Below are 13,304 nucleotides of genomic sequence, written 5' to 3'. Positions count from 1 at the left end.
CAAGCGGCACCGCGAGGGGCGCTGGGAAATGAGGTCCTAAAGGGACGCGGGGGCTAAGTCAATGAGGCAGCTGAGGCGGCGGGACTTCCGGCGTTTCCCTCGAGGTGCTCCTTTTGCCGCTGTGGGTCGGGACGCGGATCTCGAGAGCTGCGCGGCGGGCCGACTTCTCTTAGAGGCCGCACCGCGGAGGACAGGGGCAGGGAGCCCGTCGCGCCTGTGCACGCGCCGTGACTCCCGGGAATGACCCCCTTTTCCTGAGACTCGGCGTTGCCCACTGCGGAGCCGGCGCGGGAGGGTCTGGGCCTCCCACAGGCGGCTCCCTGGGTTTGGGCACATTTTAGACCTAGCTTCGAAGGTTCCACGGTCGGCCGGAGGTTCCTGCGCCCAAGGAGGGGGGCAGGTACGGAGTTCAGCTGAACAGGCCGAAATTCGGCGCCTGCCGCGGCCATGCTCCGCCCACAGCTTGCGGTGGCCGAGGAGGCGCTGGTGAGTGGAAGGTGCCCCGGGCTTTGACAACCCCGAGCCCCACCCGGTGGGTCCGGGTTCTGAAGGAGCTCAGGCGAAGCGGGGAGGGCTGTGGCAGGTGAGGGGACAGCCTAGGCAAAGGCGGAGGTGGAAGAGGGCCAGGGGTCCCCGAGGTCCGTGTGTGGTCTGGTCAGCTGAGGGTTGAAGCTAGGAACAGGTCTGGGTGGGGAGGTCTTCAGTGCAGAGCGGGGGGATGCCCTTAGCAATGAACCACGAAGGAGTGGGGTTCGACTGGGGCAGGATGGGATTGTGGTTGCTCTCAGTGGTGTCACTCTGGAGACACCATGTGCAGAATGAGCATGTGGGGGATTCCAGTGAGTTGCCAATGGGGTGAACCGGTGAGATTGTGCTGGAGGTGTGGAGCTGTAACATGCTGTGGTACAAAGGCTTATGTGCATGTCAGGCAGGAGGGCAAACTGGAAGGTCTGGGACCAGGTATTGAGTGGGACCCAAGAGACAAGGTTGAGCATAGGTTTGGTTGCCTCTGGGAGGTGATCTCTGGGCATAGAGGGAATTGGCTGACAGGAGGTAGGGTGGGACCTGTGTGTCTGGCTGGTACACAGATGGCATCTGTCTGGTCACCAGCCTGTTGTTGCTGTGGGCAGGATGCAGAGTCCAAGAGTAAACTGGCAATCCTCTGAGGTAAGAGTCATAGGAGGAGGGAGGTAGAGGGTATGCCTGGGGTGGAAATGGGGGTTTGGGGCTCAAAGGGAAAGATGATGTCAGTGAGACATGTGGCAGGACCCCGAGACACTGATCAAGGGCCTGGATGTGTTCCCCTGTCCATGTTTTGGTTGGCTTTTCTGCCCACTATTGACCCCTAAGCCTCAGTTGAATCAATCATTGCAGGGCTTGGTGACCTTTGAGGATGTGGCTGTGTATTTCTCCCGGGAGGAGTGGGGGCTCCTTAATCTGACCCAGAGGAGCCTGTACCGGGATGTGATGCTAGAGAACTTTGCACTTATTGGCTCGCTGGGTAAGTCTCTTGCACTTTTCCCTGGCCAACTGACCACCTTTCCCTTTTCCCCTTAGGAAGGTGTGTTCATCCCAAAGCCCCACCACAGAGGCTGCTTCCTTCCCAGGTTCCCTGTGGTTGGTGCTGTGAGTACTGGCATTGGGCTGTGTGTTCTTCCTCTGCCTCCTTCTTAGCAGCCTTGTTAGCAGCCTCAACAGCTGGCCTCCTGGAGTGGGGCTTGGGGTGCAGGTATTTACAGTTTGCCTGACAAATTCCACTCAGCTGCCTCTCTCAGTGACTTTGCTGTAGTTATGGCCCCTCTGTGCTCTGGGTGTCACCTTCCTTCAAAGGAGATTTTATAGGGCTCTCCCTGGGCCAAACTTGAGCCAAGAATTTAAATCAGTAGATCAATTTGGGGAGGATTGCCATCTTAGTATCTTTCAATTCATGAACATGAGATATCTTTCCATTTATTTAGTCTTATTTAACTTCTTTCAGCAGTGGTTTGTAGTTTTCAATGTACAAGGGTAAATTTATTCCTAGGGATTTTATTCCTTCTGATGCAATTTTAAGTGGAATCATTTTCTTAATTTCATTTTAGATTGTTCAGTGCTAGTATAAAGAAATACAAATTTTTGTATACTGATTTTGTGTCCTGTAGTCTTGCTAAACTCCTTTATTAGTTCTAATAGTTTTTTAAGTCATATTTCATTTTTTAAAACTTATTATTAACATGTAATGTATTATTTGTTTCAGGGGAACAGGCCTGTGATTCATCAGTCCTACACAATACACAGCGCTCATCACAACACATACCTTCCCCACTGTCCATCACTCAGCCACCCCATCCCTCCCACCCTCCTCCACTCCAGCAACCCTCAGTTTGTTTCCTGAGATTAAGAATCTCTTATGGTTTGTCTCCCTCTGTGGTTTCTTCTTGTTTCATTTTTTCCTCTCTTCTCCTATGATCCTCGGCCTTGTTTCTCAAATTCCTCATATCAGTGAGATCGTATGATAATTGTCTTTCTTTGATTGACTTATTTCGCTTAGCATAATACCCTCTAGTTCCATCCATGTTGTTGCAAGTGGTAAGATTTCATTTTCTTTGATGGCTGCATAATATTCCATTGTATATATATACCACATCTTCTTTATCCATTCATCTGTCAATGGACATTTGGGTTCTTTCCATAGTTTGGCTATTGTGGACATTGCTGCTATGAACATTGGGGTGCAGGTGCCCCATTGGATCACTACGTTTGTATCTTTGGGGTAAATACACAGTAGTGCAATTGCTGAGTCTTAGGGTAGTTCTATTTTCAACTTTTTGAAGAACCTCCATACTGTTTTCCAGAGTTGCATTCCCACCAACAGTGTAAGAGGGTCCCCCTTTCTCCACATCCTCTCCAACATTTGTTGTTCCCTGTCTTAATTTTAGCATTCTGGCTGGTGTGAGTTCATATCTCATTGTGGTTTTGATTTGTATTTCCCTGATGCCGAGTGATGTTGAGCACTTTTTCATGTATCAGTTGGTCATTTGTATGTCTTCTTTGCAGAAATGTCTGTTCATGTCTTCTGCCCATTTCTTGATTGGATTATTTGTTCCTGGGGTGTTGAGTTTGATAAGTTCTTTATAGATTTTGGATACTAGCCCTTTATCTGATATGTCATTTGCAAATCTCTTCTCCCATTCTGTCAGTTGTCTTTTGGTTTTGTTGACTGTTTCTTTTGCTGTGCCAAAGCTTTTTATCTTGATGAAGTCCCAATAGTTCATTTTTGCCCTTGCTTCCCTTGTCTTTGGCAAAGTGTCCAGGAAGAAGTTGCTGTGGCTGAGGTTGAAGAGGTTGCTGCCTGTGTTCTCCTGAAGGATTTTGATGGATTCCTGTCTCACATTTAGGTCTTTCATCCATTTTGTGTCTATTTTCGTGTATGGTTAAGGAAATGGTCCAGTTTCATTCTTCTGCTTGTGGCTGTCCAATTATCCCAACACCATTTGTTGAAGAGACTTTTTTTCCATTGTATATTCTTTCCTGCTTTGTCGAAGATTAGTTGACCAGAGAGTTGAGAGTCCATTTCTGAGTTCTCTGTTCTGTTCCATTGATCTATGTACCTGTTTTTTTTTTTTTTAAAGATTTTATTTATTTATTTGACAGAGATAGAGACAGCCAGCGAGAGAGGGAACACAAGCAGGGGGAGTGGGAGAGGAAGAAGCAGGCTCAGAGCAGAGGAGCCTGACGTGGGGCTCGATCCCATAACGCCGGGATCACGCCCTGAGCCGAAGGCAGACGCCCAACCGCTGTGCCACCCAGGCGCCCCTATGTACCTGTTTTTGTACCAGTACTATACTGTCTTGATGATTACAACTTTGTAATAGAGCTTGAAGTCTGGAATTGTGATGCCATCAGCTTTGGTTTTCTTTTTCAACATTCCTCTGGTTATTCTGGGTCTTTTCTGGTTCCATACAAATTTTAGGATTATTTGCTCCAGCTCTGTGAAAAAAGTTGATGGTATTTTGATAGGGATTGCATTGAATGTGTAGATTGCTCTAAGTGGCATAGATATTTTCACAATATTCTTCCAATCCATGAGCATGGGACGTTTTTCCATTTCTTTCCATTTCTTTGTGTCTTAATTTCTTTCATTAGTATTCTATAGTTTTCTGACTACAGATCCTTTGCCTCTTTGATTAGATTTATTCCTAGGTTTTTGGTGCAATTGTAAATGGGATCGACTCCTTAATTTCTCTTTCTTTTGTCTCGTTGTTGGTGTATAGAAATGCAGCTGATCTCTGTGCATTGATTTTCTATCCTGCCACTTTACTGAATTCCCGTATGAGTTCTAGCAGTTTTGGGGTGGAGTCTTTTGGGTTTTCCACATAAAGTATCATAACATCTGCGGAGAGTGAGAGTTTGACTTCTTCTTTTCCGATTCAGGTGCCTTTTATGTTTTTTTGTCGTCTGATTGCTGAGGCTAGGACTTCTAGTACTATGTTGAACAACAGTGGTGAGTGGGAACATCCCTGCCGTGTTCCTGACGTTAGGGGGAAAGCTCTGTTTTTTCCCATTGAGAATGATATTCGCTGTGGGTTTTTCATAGATGGCTTTTATGATATTGAGGTACGTACCCCCATCCTTACACTGTGAAGAGTTTTAATCAAGAAAGGATGCTGTACTTTGTCAAATGCTTTTTCTGCATCTATTGAGAGGCTCATATGGTTCTTGTGCTTTCTTTTATTAATGTAGTGTTTCACATTGATTGATTTGTGGATGTTGAACCAACCTTGCAGCCCAGGAATAAATCCTGCTTCGTCGTGGTGAATAATCCTTTTAATGTACCATTGGATCCTATTGGCTAGTATTTTGTTGAGAATTTTTGCATCCATGTTCATCAGGAATATTGGTCTGTAACTCTCCTTTTTGGTGGGGTCTTTTTCTGGTTTTGGGATCAAGGTAATGTTGGCTTTATAAAATGAGTTTGGAAGTTTTCCTTCCGTTTCTGTTTTTTGAAATAGTTTCAGAAGAATAGGTATTAATTCTCCTTTAAATGTTTGGTAGAATTCCCCTGGGAAGCCATCTGGCCCTGTACTCTTGTTTGTTGGGAGATTTTTTATTACTGCTTCAATTTCCTTGCTGGTAATAGGTCTGTTCACGTTTTCTATATCTTCCTGTTTCAGTTTTGGTAGTTTATATGGCTCTAGGACTGCATTCATTTCTTCCAGATTGTCTAATTCGTTGGCATATAGTTGCTCATAATATGTTCTTATAATTGTATTTCTTCAGTGTTTGTTGTGATCTTTCCTCTTTCATTCAGGATTTTATTTATTTGGGTCCTTTCTATTTTCTTTTTGATAAGTCTGGCCAGGGATTTATCAATCTTATTCTTTCAAAGAACCAGCTCCTAGTTTTTTTTTATCTGTTCTGTTTTTTTGGTTTTGATTTCATTGATTTCTGCTCTGATATGTATTATTTCTCTTCTCCTGCTGGGTTTAGGCTTTATTTGCTGTTCTTTCTCCAGTTCCTTTAGGTGTAGGGTTAGGTTGTGTATTTGAGACCTTTGTTTCTTGAGAAAGGCTTGTATTGCTATATACTTCCCTCTTAGGACCACCTTTGCTGCATCCTAAAGATTTTGAACAGTTGTGTTTTCATTTTCATTTGTTTGTGAATTTTTTAAATTCTTCTGTAATTTCCTGGTTGACCCATTCATTCTTTAGTAGGCTGCTTTTTAGTTTCCATGTATTTGAGTTCTTTCCAACTTTCCTCTTGTGATTAAGTTCGAGTTTCAAAGCATTGTGGTCCGAAAATATGCAGGGAATGATCCCAGTCTTTTGGTATCGGTTGAGACCTGATTTGTGATCCAGGTTGTGATCTACTCTGGAGAATGTTCCATGTGCACTAGAGAAGAATGTGTATTCTGTAGCTTTGGGATGGGTAGTTCTAATAGTTTTATTTGTGGACTCCTTGGTATTTTTTCATATATATGACACCATGTCATCTGCAAATACAGATATTTTTACTTCTTCCTTTGCTTAACTGACCTGGCTTGAACCTCCAGTACTTACTGAATAGAATTGGTGAGAGTAGACATCCTTGTCTTCTTCCCAGTCTTATGAGAAAAGCATTTAGTTTTTCACAAATAAGTATGATGTTAGCTGTAGGTTTTTTGCAGTTGCCCTTTACAGGTGAGGAAGTTCCCTTCTTTTCTTAGTTTGTTGAGTGCGTTAATCATGAAAGATCATTAGATTTTGTCTAGTGCTTTCTCATATCTATTGAAATGGTCAAGTGATTTTTTTTCATCCTCTATTCTATTAACACAGTGTATTACAGTAATTGGTTTTCATATGTTCAACCTTGCATTACTAGGACAAATTCCACTCTGTCATAGCTTAAAACCCTTTATGTATTTCTGGATTTGGTTTACTGGTATTTTGTTGAGGAGTTTTGCATCTATATTCATAAGAGTTATCAATATATAGTTTTCTCATAATGTCTTTGGATTGAGCATGCGGGTAATTTTGGCCTCAATGGATTAATTGGGAAAAGTTCCCTTTTCTTCTTTTTTCTGGAAGAACGTGCTAAGTATTTGTGCTAATTCTTATTTCAGTGTTAATATTCATCAGTGAAGCCCCCCGGGCCTAACCTTTTTTTTTTTTTTTTTTCACCCCTGTGGGGAAGTTTGTTTTGTTTGTTTGTTTTTAAGTATAGTTAGACTTTCTATTTCTTCTTGAGTCAGTTTTGGTAGTTTGTGTCTTTTTTAGGAATTTGTCCATTTTATCACAGTTATCTAATTTGTGAGTGTATAATACAGTTGTTAGTAGTATTTCCTTACAGTCCTTTCTGTTTTGTAATGTTGTTACTGATGTCTCCTTTTTCATTCCTGTTTTTAATAAATTGATTCTTCTATTTTTTCTTGTCAGTCTAGGTAGCAGTTTTTCAATCTTTTTAATCTTTTCAAAGATCCTAATTTTGGTTTTATTGATTCTGTTTTTCTAATCTGTATTTCATTAATCTCTGCTCATTATTTCCTTCCTTTTGCTAACTGCGTTTAGTTGCTCTTCTTTTTCCTGTTTCTTGAGGACTAGGCTGTTGGCTTGAGATCTTTTTAAATATGGGAGCTGTGACATAATAAGAAATATATATTTTGTCTTTGTCCCTAATTCCTAGCACAGCTCCTAAAACACTTGAAATCTCTGAAGTGATAAGAGTGTCTTTTGTGTGCTAATGGAATGACTGGTGGCCGGGAGCTCCTAGATAGCTTCAGGATAGGAGCTGGCATGATAGGGAAGTTGGATTTTGAGCTTCCCCCCACCCCCATCCTTCCAGTCCCCAACTTTGGCCTCTGGGGAGAGTAGAGGGGCTGGAGACTGAACCAATCACCATTGGCCAATGATTTAACTAATTATACATCATAATGAAATCTCCATAGAAACTTCTAAATAACAGGGTTCAGAGAGCTTCAGGTTGCTGGGAAAGTGGTGCCACTGGAGGGCACGGATGCCCCTTATCCTCTGCTTCCTCACGCCCCCACTCTCATCTTCACTCGTGGCATACTTTGCCCTTTGCATCTCTCCTGTTGGGCTGTTCCTGAGTTGTATACTTTATAATAATCTAGTAATACTAAGTAAACTCTTTTCCTGAGTTCTGTAAGCCATTATAGCAAATTATTGAACTTGAGAAGGGATCAATAATTGTGGGAATCCCTGATTTATAGCCAGTCAGTCAGAAGAATGGGAGTCTGGAACTTCCAACTGTTATCTGAAGTAGGGGCAGTCTTGTGGGACTGAGCCCTTAACCTGTGGGATCTGATGCCGATTCCAGGTGGTTAGTATCAGAATTTAATTGAATTCCTTGGACACCACGTTGATGTCTGAGAGTTGGAGAAGTGGTGTGGAAAACCCGCCCTACACCTTACCCACATTTGTTGTCAGAAGAGTTATGAGTAGGGGTGCTGGGGTGGCTCAGTCAGTTAAGCATTTGCCTTTGGCTCAGGTCATGATCCCCAGGGTCCTGGGATCTAGCCCCACGTCAGGCTTCCTGCTCAGCATGGAGTCTGCCTCTCCCTCCGCCCCGCTTCTGCTCTCTCAAATAAACAAAATCTTAAACAAAACAAAACAAAACACGTCATGAGTAAAACAGCATGGAGATGTTTATAGCTCTGATTTTCCCTCTAAGAACTGCTATGTCCCATTACTTTTGTTATTTGTTTTCATTTTCATTCATCTCAAAGTGCTTTGTAGTTTTCTTTGTGGTTATTTAGGAGTGTTTTATTTAAATTCCATGCATTTGTGAATTTCCCAAATTTCTTTCTGTTGTTGATTTCTATTTTAATTCTTTTGTGGTCAGAGAACATACTTTGTGTGATTTCAGTCCTCTGAAATCTATTGAGACCTGTTTTATGTCCTAGCAAATGGTCTGTTCTGGAGATTGTTCCATGTGCATGTGAGAACGTGAGAGTACGTATTCTGCTGTTGTTATGTGGCAGGCTCTATAGATGTCCGTTAAGTCTAGCTGATTTCTAGTGTTATTCAAGTGGTATATGCTTGTTTGTTTTCTTCCTAGTGGTTCTGTCCATTATTGAAAGTTAGAAGGTGAAGTCTCCGACGATTATTGTTTGTTTTTTTACTTCAGTTATGTCAGTTTACCTTCATGTAAGTTTCATTCAAAATAAATTGTGGTAAAACACAACATGGGGTCTACTTTGCTTAGCAAATTTTTAAATGTGCAGAGAAGGTTTGTTTTCTTATACTCCATTTCCTTCATGGTTGGCATGATGACGTGAGCTTCCTATGGGGGGGATAGGCAAGCCTTGGCTTGGGCTGGCCTCTTACTACCTTTCTCTCTCCTAGGATTTGCACCTTCAAGGTCCCATGTGGTTGCCCAACTGGAGAGTGAAGAAGAGCTCTGGGTGCCCAGCATGGTGAACTTGACTATGGGCAGCAGAGCTGAGGCCAGGAGGGGTCCTGGTCCTGGTGAGTAGGACTGGGCAATGCTTTGGTTTCAGTGATGGGCTCACAGCATGTTGGCTATCTGTGTGCACTGGCATTTTGGTGCTGAGGCCAGTGACCACACACTATTCCCACCTTTCCTCTTCCTTCTGGACACACTTGTGTGATCTTGCCATCCCTACCATGACTCTCAGGACCTAAATGACCCACCTCTCTGGCCTCTGTGCCAGTGTAGAGCTGTCCACTGGTGACTTGAGATGTGTACAGTACATACCCTTAAATAATACTTGAACACCAGCTACTCTGTTACAGTTGCCTTTTCATTGGAGCAAACACATCCTCTTCACAGTGCTACCTGTCACAGCGGCTGAGGCCCTGCTTGAAACCATTGCAAGGAGTGACTTGAAGATCCCACCTCTTCTCCCTGCACTGCTTCCATCTTGTGTCCTCGTCCCTGATGAGGTCTTTCGTATTCTGTGATTTGGCAGAGCCCTGTTCTGCTGGGCCAGCCCTTTCTCACCAAGACTCTTCCTAGCAACCTCCTGGCAATTTTACCGACTTTTTGGTATGTCTGACATGTGTTTGTGATGAAGGTGCCTCCTCCCTCTAATCTAGCTCTCAGTAACTGGCTTTTCTCTGTTCCAGGTTGTCCATGTAGACTGGAGGATGAGGAAGCCTCTCCAGAGCAGATGAAGAGCTACAGAATCTACCTACCAGAGAAGCCCTTTCTGTGTGGGGAGTCTGGGAAGGACGTCCCTGCTGCCTTAGGCCTGCTCCAGCACCAGGCCACCCACAGCAAGGAGCAGCTACACAAGAACAGCAAGCATGGGGAGGCCTTCCAGCCCAGCTCCAGTTGCCAGCAGCAGCAGGAACTCCACGCCACACAGAAGGCCTTCAAGTGCAGTGACTGTGGGAAAGCCTTCCTGAAGGCTTTTGCACTCCTCGACCATCTGATAACTCACCCCAAAGAGAGACCCTTTAGATGCCTGAAAGGTGGAAATGCCCCCAAGGAGAAATCCACCCATGTTAATTACCAGAAAATTCACTCTGGAGAAACATCCCATGTGTGTAATGAGTGTGGAAAGGTCTTCAGTTATCCATCTAAACTGAGGAAGCACCAGAAGGTTCACACGGGCATCAAACCTTTCAAGTGTGATGAGTGTGGCAAAACCTTCAACCGCAAAGATGCACTCGTTCTGCACCAGAGAATTCACACTGGAGAAAGGCCTTATGAGTGCAGCGAATGTGGGAAAGCCTTCAGTGTTCTGTCTACTCTCATTCGGCACCGGAAAGTTCACATTGGAGAAAGGCCCTATGAATGCAGGGAATGTGGGAAGTTCTTTAAATACAACCATAGCTTCATTCTTCACCAGAGAGTTCACACTGGAGAAAGGCCTTATGAGTGCAAGCAATGTGGGAAAACTTATGTGACCCGCTCTGGCCTGTATCAGCACTGGAAAGTTCACACTGGAGAACGGCCCTATGAGTGCAGCCTGTGTGGGAAGACCTTCACCACCAGGTCCTACCGCAATCGGCACCAGCAGTTCCACACTGAAGAGAGATCCTATGAATGTACAGAATGTGGGAAAGCCTTCAAACATAGTTCTACCCTCCTTCAGCACAAGAAAGTCCACACTGGGGAAAGGCTGTAAGAAGACAGAGGATGTTGGAAATCCTGTAGCCACGGCTTGTTCAACAGGAAGGGCGTCACTCCAGAAAGCAGACTGAGGAGAGTAGCCATCTGAAAGCTAAACCTGTCATACCCCAACATGTGCCCTGTGTTGGCAGGGGTGTAGGAAGCATCAGGAGCTAGGTTGCACTCTGACCTGCCTTGGCTGTTGGCAGTCGAAGTCACTGCTGGTTTCTGTGATGGAAGCCATCCCACCTCCGCCACCTGGCAGGTGCCCAAGGTGTGCATGAGTCATCTCAACGTGCTCTGGAACGGCAGACGTCCTTAGTCCCCACTCCGTATAGGAAAGAAGCATGAGCGGTGGAGTCCAGAATGTGCCTCCCCCCGCCCCCAACTGGTTTAGCTATGTCTGTGACCAGGCTCTGGTCAAAAGTAGCTGAGCTGCGTCTACTGGGGGCTTCCAGAGAAGGTTAATCATTTCCATGGACACGGTTGACACGACACATGGTATCTGTCATGGATGTATCCACCCCTGGAACTGACTGTCTCACACTTCCCTGGAATGTATGGTAATAAAAGATTTATTGTTTAAGCCACCTTTAATATTGGGGGTTCTGATCACTGTGTGTGCAGGGATTGAGAACAAATCTAGGCTCATGAAGAGAGGGACTGGCTTCTGTGGGGAGGGGTCCCTGACTTTTGTTGCCTTACTGAGGGATAGCAGGATGTTCACCTCATGGACATTAACCCCTGTCCTAAGATGAAGACTCTGCAGTCCTGGGGTGTGGCCAGTGCTCCTGCATCTGTGCACACCATGGCCTTCATTGTTTTTGCTGCCAAGGGAGAGAAGTGGTTGAATGAACATATGCATCCATATTCTCTGTTTTGGGGGGTCTTTTGATTTAAAGAATTTTGGAAACTAATTTCCCAAAAGGTCAATTTATAGCAGTTCAGCAAAACTTATGTGTTGTTTGTAGATGTGTCCCTGGTCCAAAAATTATGCTTCCTGTCAAGAAGAGAATGTTAACTTGGAGGCATGTTTAGAGAGAGAACTGTGACCCTAGACTTGCTTTGAGCCACAGTGCTCAGCCAGTACCATGTGTTGGGGCTGGAAACCACTGCTGCCTTCTGTAACTCGGGTGATTCTTCTCCCCGATCCCCCAATTCCCCAGTGGAGGGAGAGGTGATGACCACACAGGGTAGAAACCCGGTCAGGCTTAAAAAGTTAGGGAACTTGGGGAGCCTGGGTGGCTCATTCGGTTAAGTGTCTGACTATGTATATTTGCTTATTTAGACATTTCATTTAAAAGGAATCACACAGTATATATTTTTCTGTGAATGGCTTTCACTTAGCATAATATATTCAAGGTTCATCTGTGTTGTAGCACATATCAGGACTTCATTCGCTTTTATGGCCAAATAATATTCTAATGTGTAGATATACCACAGCTTGTTTATTCATTCACCAGTTGATTGGGCATTTGTTTTGTTTCCACTTTTTTTTTTTTGTTAAAGATTTTATTTATTTATTTGACAGAGACAGAGACAGCCAGCGAGAGAGGGAACACAAGCAGGGAGAGTGGGGGAGGAAACAGGCTCATAGCAGAGGAGCCTGATGTGGGGCTCGATCCCATAACGCCGGGATCACGCCCTGAGCCGAAGGCAGACGCTCAACCGCTGTGCCACCCGGGCGCCCCTCCACTTTTTTTGGGTGTTACAAAAAATGTTGCTATGAACATTCAAGTCCAAGTTTTTGCATAAGTATGTTTTAATTTCTTTTGGGTAGATGACTAGAAATGGAATTGCCAAAGTGTTTTCCAAAATGGCAGCACCGTTTTATATTTCCACAGCAGTGTATGAATATTCCAAGTTTTCTACTTCCTTTTTTTTTTTTTTTTAATAAAGATTTTTATTTATTTATTTGACAGAGATAGAGACAGCCAGCGAGAGAGGGAACACAAGCAGGGGGAGTGGGAGAGGAAGAAGCAGGCTCATAGCAGAGGAGCCTGATGTGGGGCTCGATCCCATAACGCCGGGATCATGCCCTGAGCCGAAGGCAGACGCCCAACCGCTGTGCCACCCGGGCGCCCCTCCACTTTTTTTGGGTGTTACANTTTCTACTTCCTTATCAAAACTTATTATTGTCTGTTTTCCCATAGATACCTTAGTGGGTGTGAAGTGGTATCTCACTGTAGTTTTGATTTGTGTTTCTTTAATGACTAACGATGTTGAGCAACTTTCATGTGCTTATTGGCCGTGTGTGTGTGTGTGTGTGTGTGTGTGTGTGTGTGTGTGTGTGTGTAGCAGAGGCCTGGCATCAGGCCAAAGGTTCAAGCATCACAGAGAAGAGAGAAACTGATACCAACTTGGAAAGAAAATGGAGCAGAATTGGAGGAGTGGCAAGTGGGGAAAGTCTGAGAAGACAGTGAGAGTGTCCCTCATGGGGGAGGTCACAGGCAGAGGTCCAAGTGCAGGGAAGTACTGTTGAATGGAGCTCAGAGAACTCTCATTAGCGAGGGCAGAATGCGCAGTGTCAGTATACAGACTGTATCAAAAACCTGCAGGCACCTGCCGGCTGGACTGAGTGAGCTGAAAGTGTTGGAACTACTGAGCCCCACAAAGGCTAGTATCCAGAACAGCTCAAAGGTCAGAGTCGTGAGACATTTGCCTGGAGTGTTCTGGCATCACTGGCAAACATCTTCCTTCCCCAACAGACTGGTTGCTGTGTACTGAGCCCCAGTGGGAGACCAGGC

General features: G+C 44.6%; 1 protein-coding gene across 2 annotated transcripts; it reads left to right on the top strand.

Moving 5' to 3' along the window:
* Window positions 1-60: 60 nt before the first annotated feature.
* ZNF584 (zinc finger protein 584) lies at window positions 61-12,032 on the top strand. 2 transcript variants are annotated; one of them, XM_034639396.1, is made up of 5 exons: window positions 61-486; window positions 1,111-1,167; window positions 1,375-1,501; window positions 8,823-8,945; window positions 9,567-12,032. In XM_034639396.1, the coding sequence occupies exons 1-5, from the start codon at window positions 448-450 to the stop codon at window positions 10,571-10,573; spliced, it is 1,353 nt and encodes a 450-aa protein (XP_034495287.1). In that variant the 5' UTR covers window positions 61-447; the 3' UTR covers window positions 10,574-12,032. The 2 variants fall into 2 exon arrangements, with proteins under 2 accessions (XP_034495287.1, XP_011232918.1); XM_011234616.3 differs by lacking the exon at window positions 1,111-1,167 and having other exon boundaries at window positions 64-486; window positions 9,567-12,031.
* Window positions 12,033-13,304: the final 1,272 nt, after the last annotated feature.

Source organism: Ailuropoda melanoleuca, chromosome 12 (genome assembly GCF_002007445.2).
Source record: "Ailuropoda melanoleuca isolate Jingjing chromosome 12, ASM200744v2, whole genome shotgun sequence".
NCBI lineage: Eukaryota > Metazoa > Chordata > Mammalia > Carnivora > Ursidae > Ailuropoda > Ailuropoda melanoleuca.
The sequence above is the reverse complement of the archived record's forward strand: the minus strand, read 5'-3'. Positions and strand labels throughout refer to the sequence as shown.

Excerpts from the sequence above, each read along its gene's own strand:
- ZNF584 (XM_034639396.1), top strand. The coding sequence starts at position 448 with ATGCTCCGCCCACAGCTTGCGGTGGCCGAGGAGGCGCTG. Across the intron at positions 487-1,110 it reads CGGTGGCCGAGGAGGCGCTG|CCTGTTGTTGCTGTGGGCAG; the intron begins GTGAGTGGAAGG and ends TCTGGTCACCAG. Across the intron at positions 1,502-8,822 it reads TGCACTTATTGGCTCGCTGG|GATTTGCACCTTCAAGGTCC; the intron begins GTAAGTCTCTTG and ends TCTCTCTCCTAG.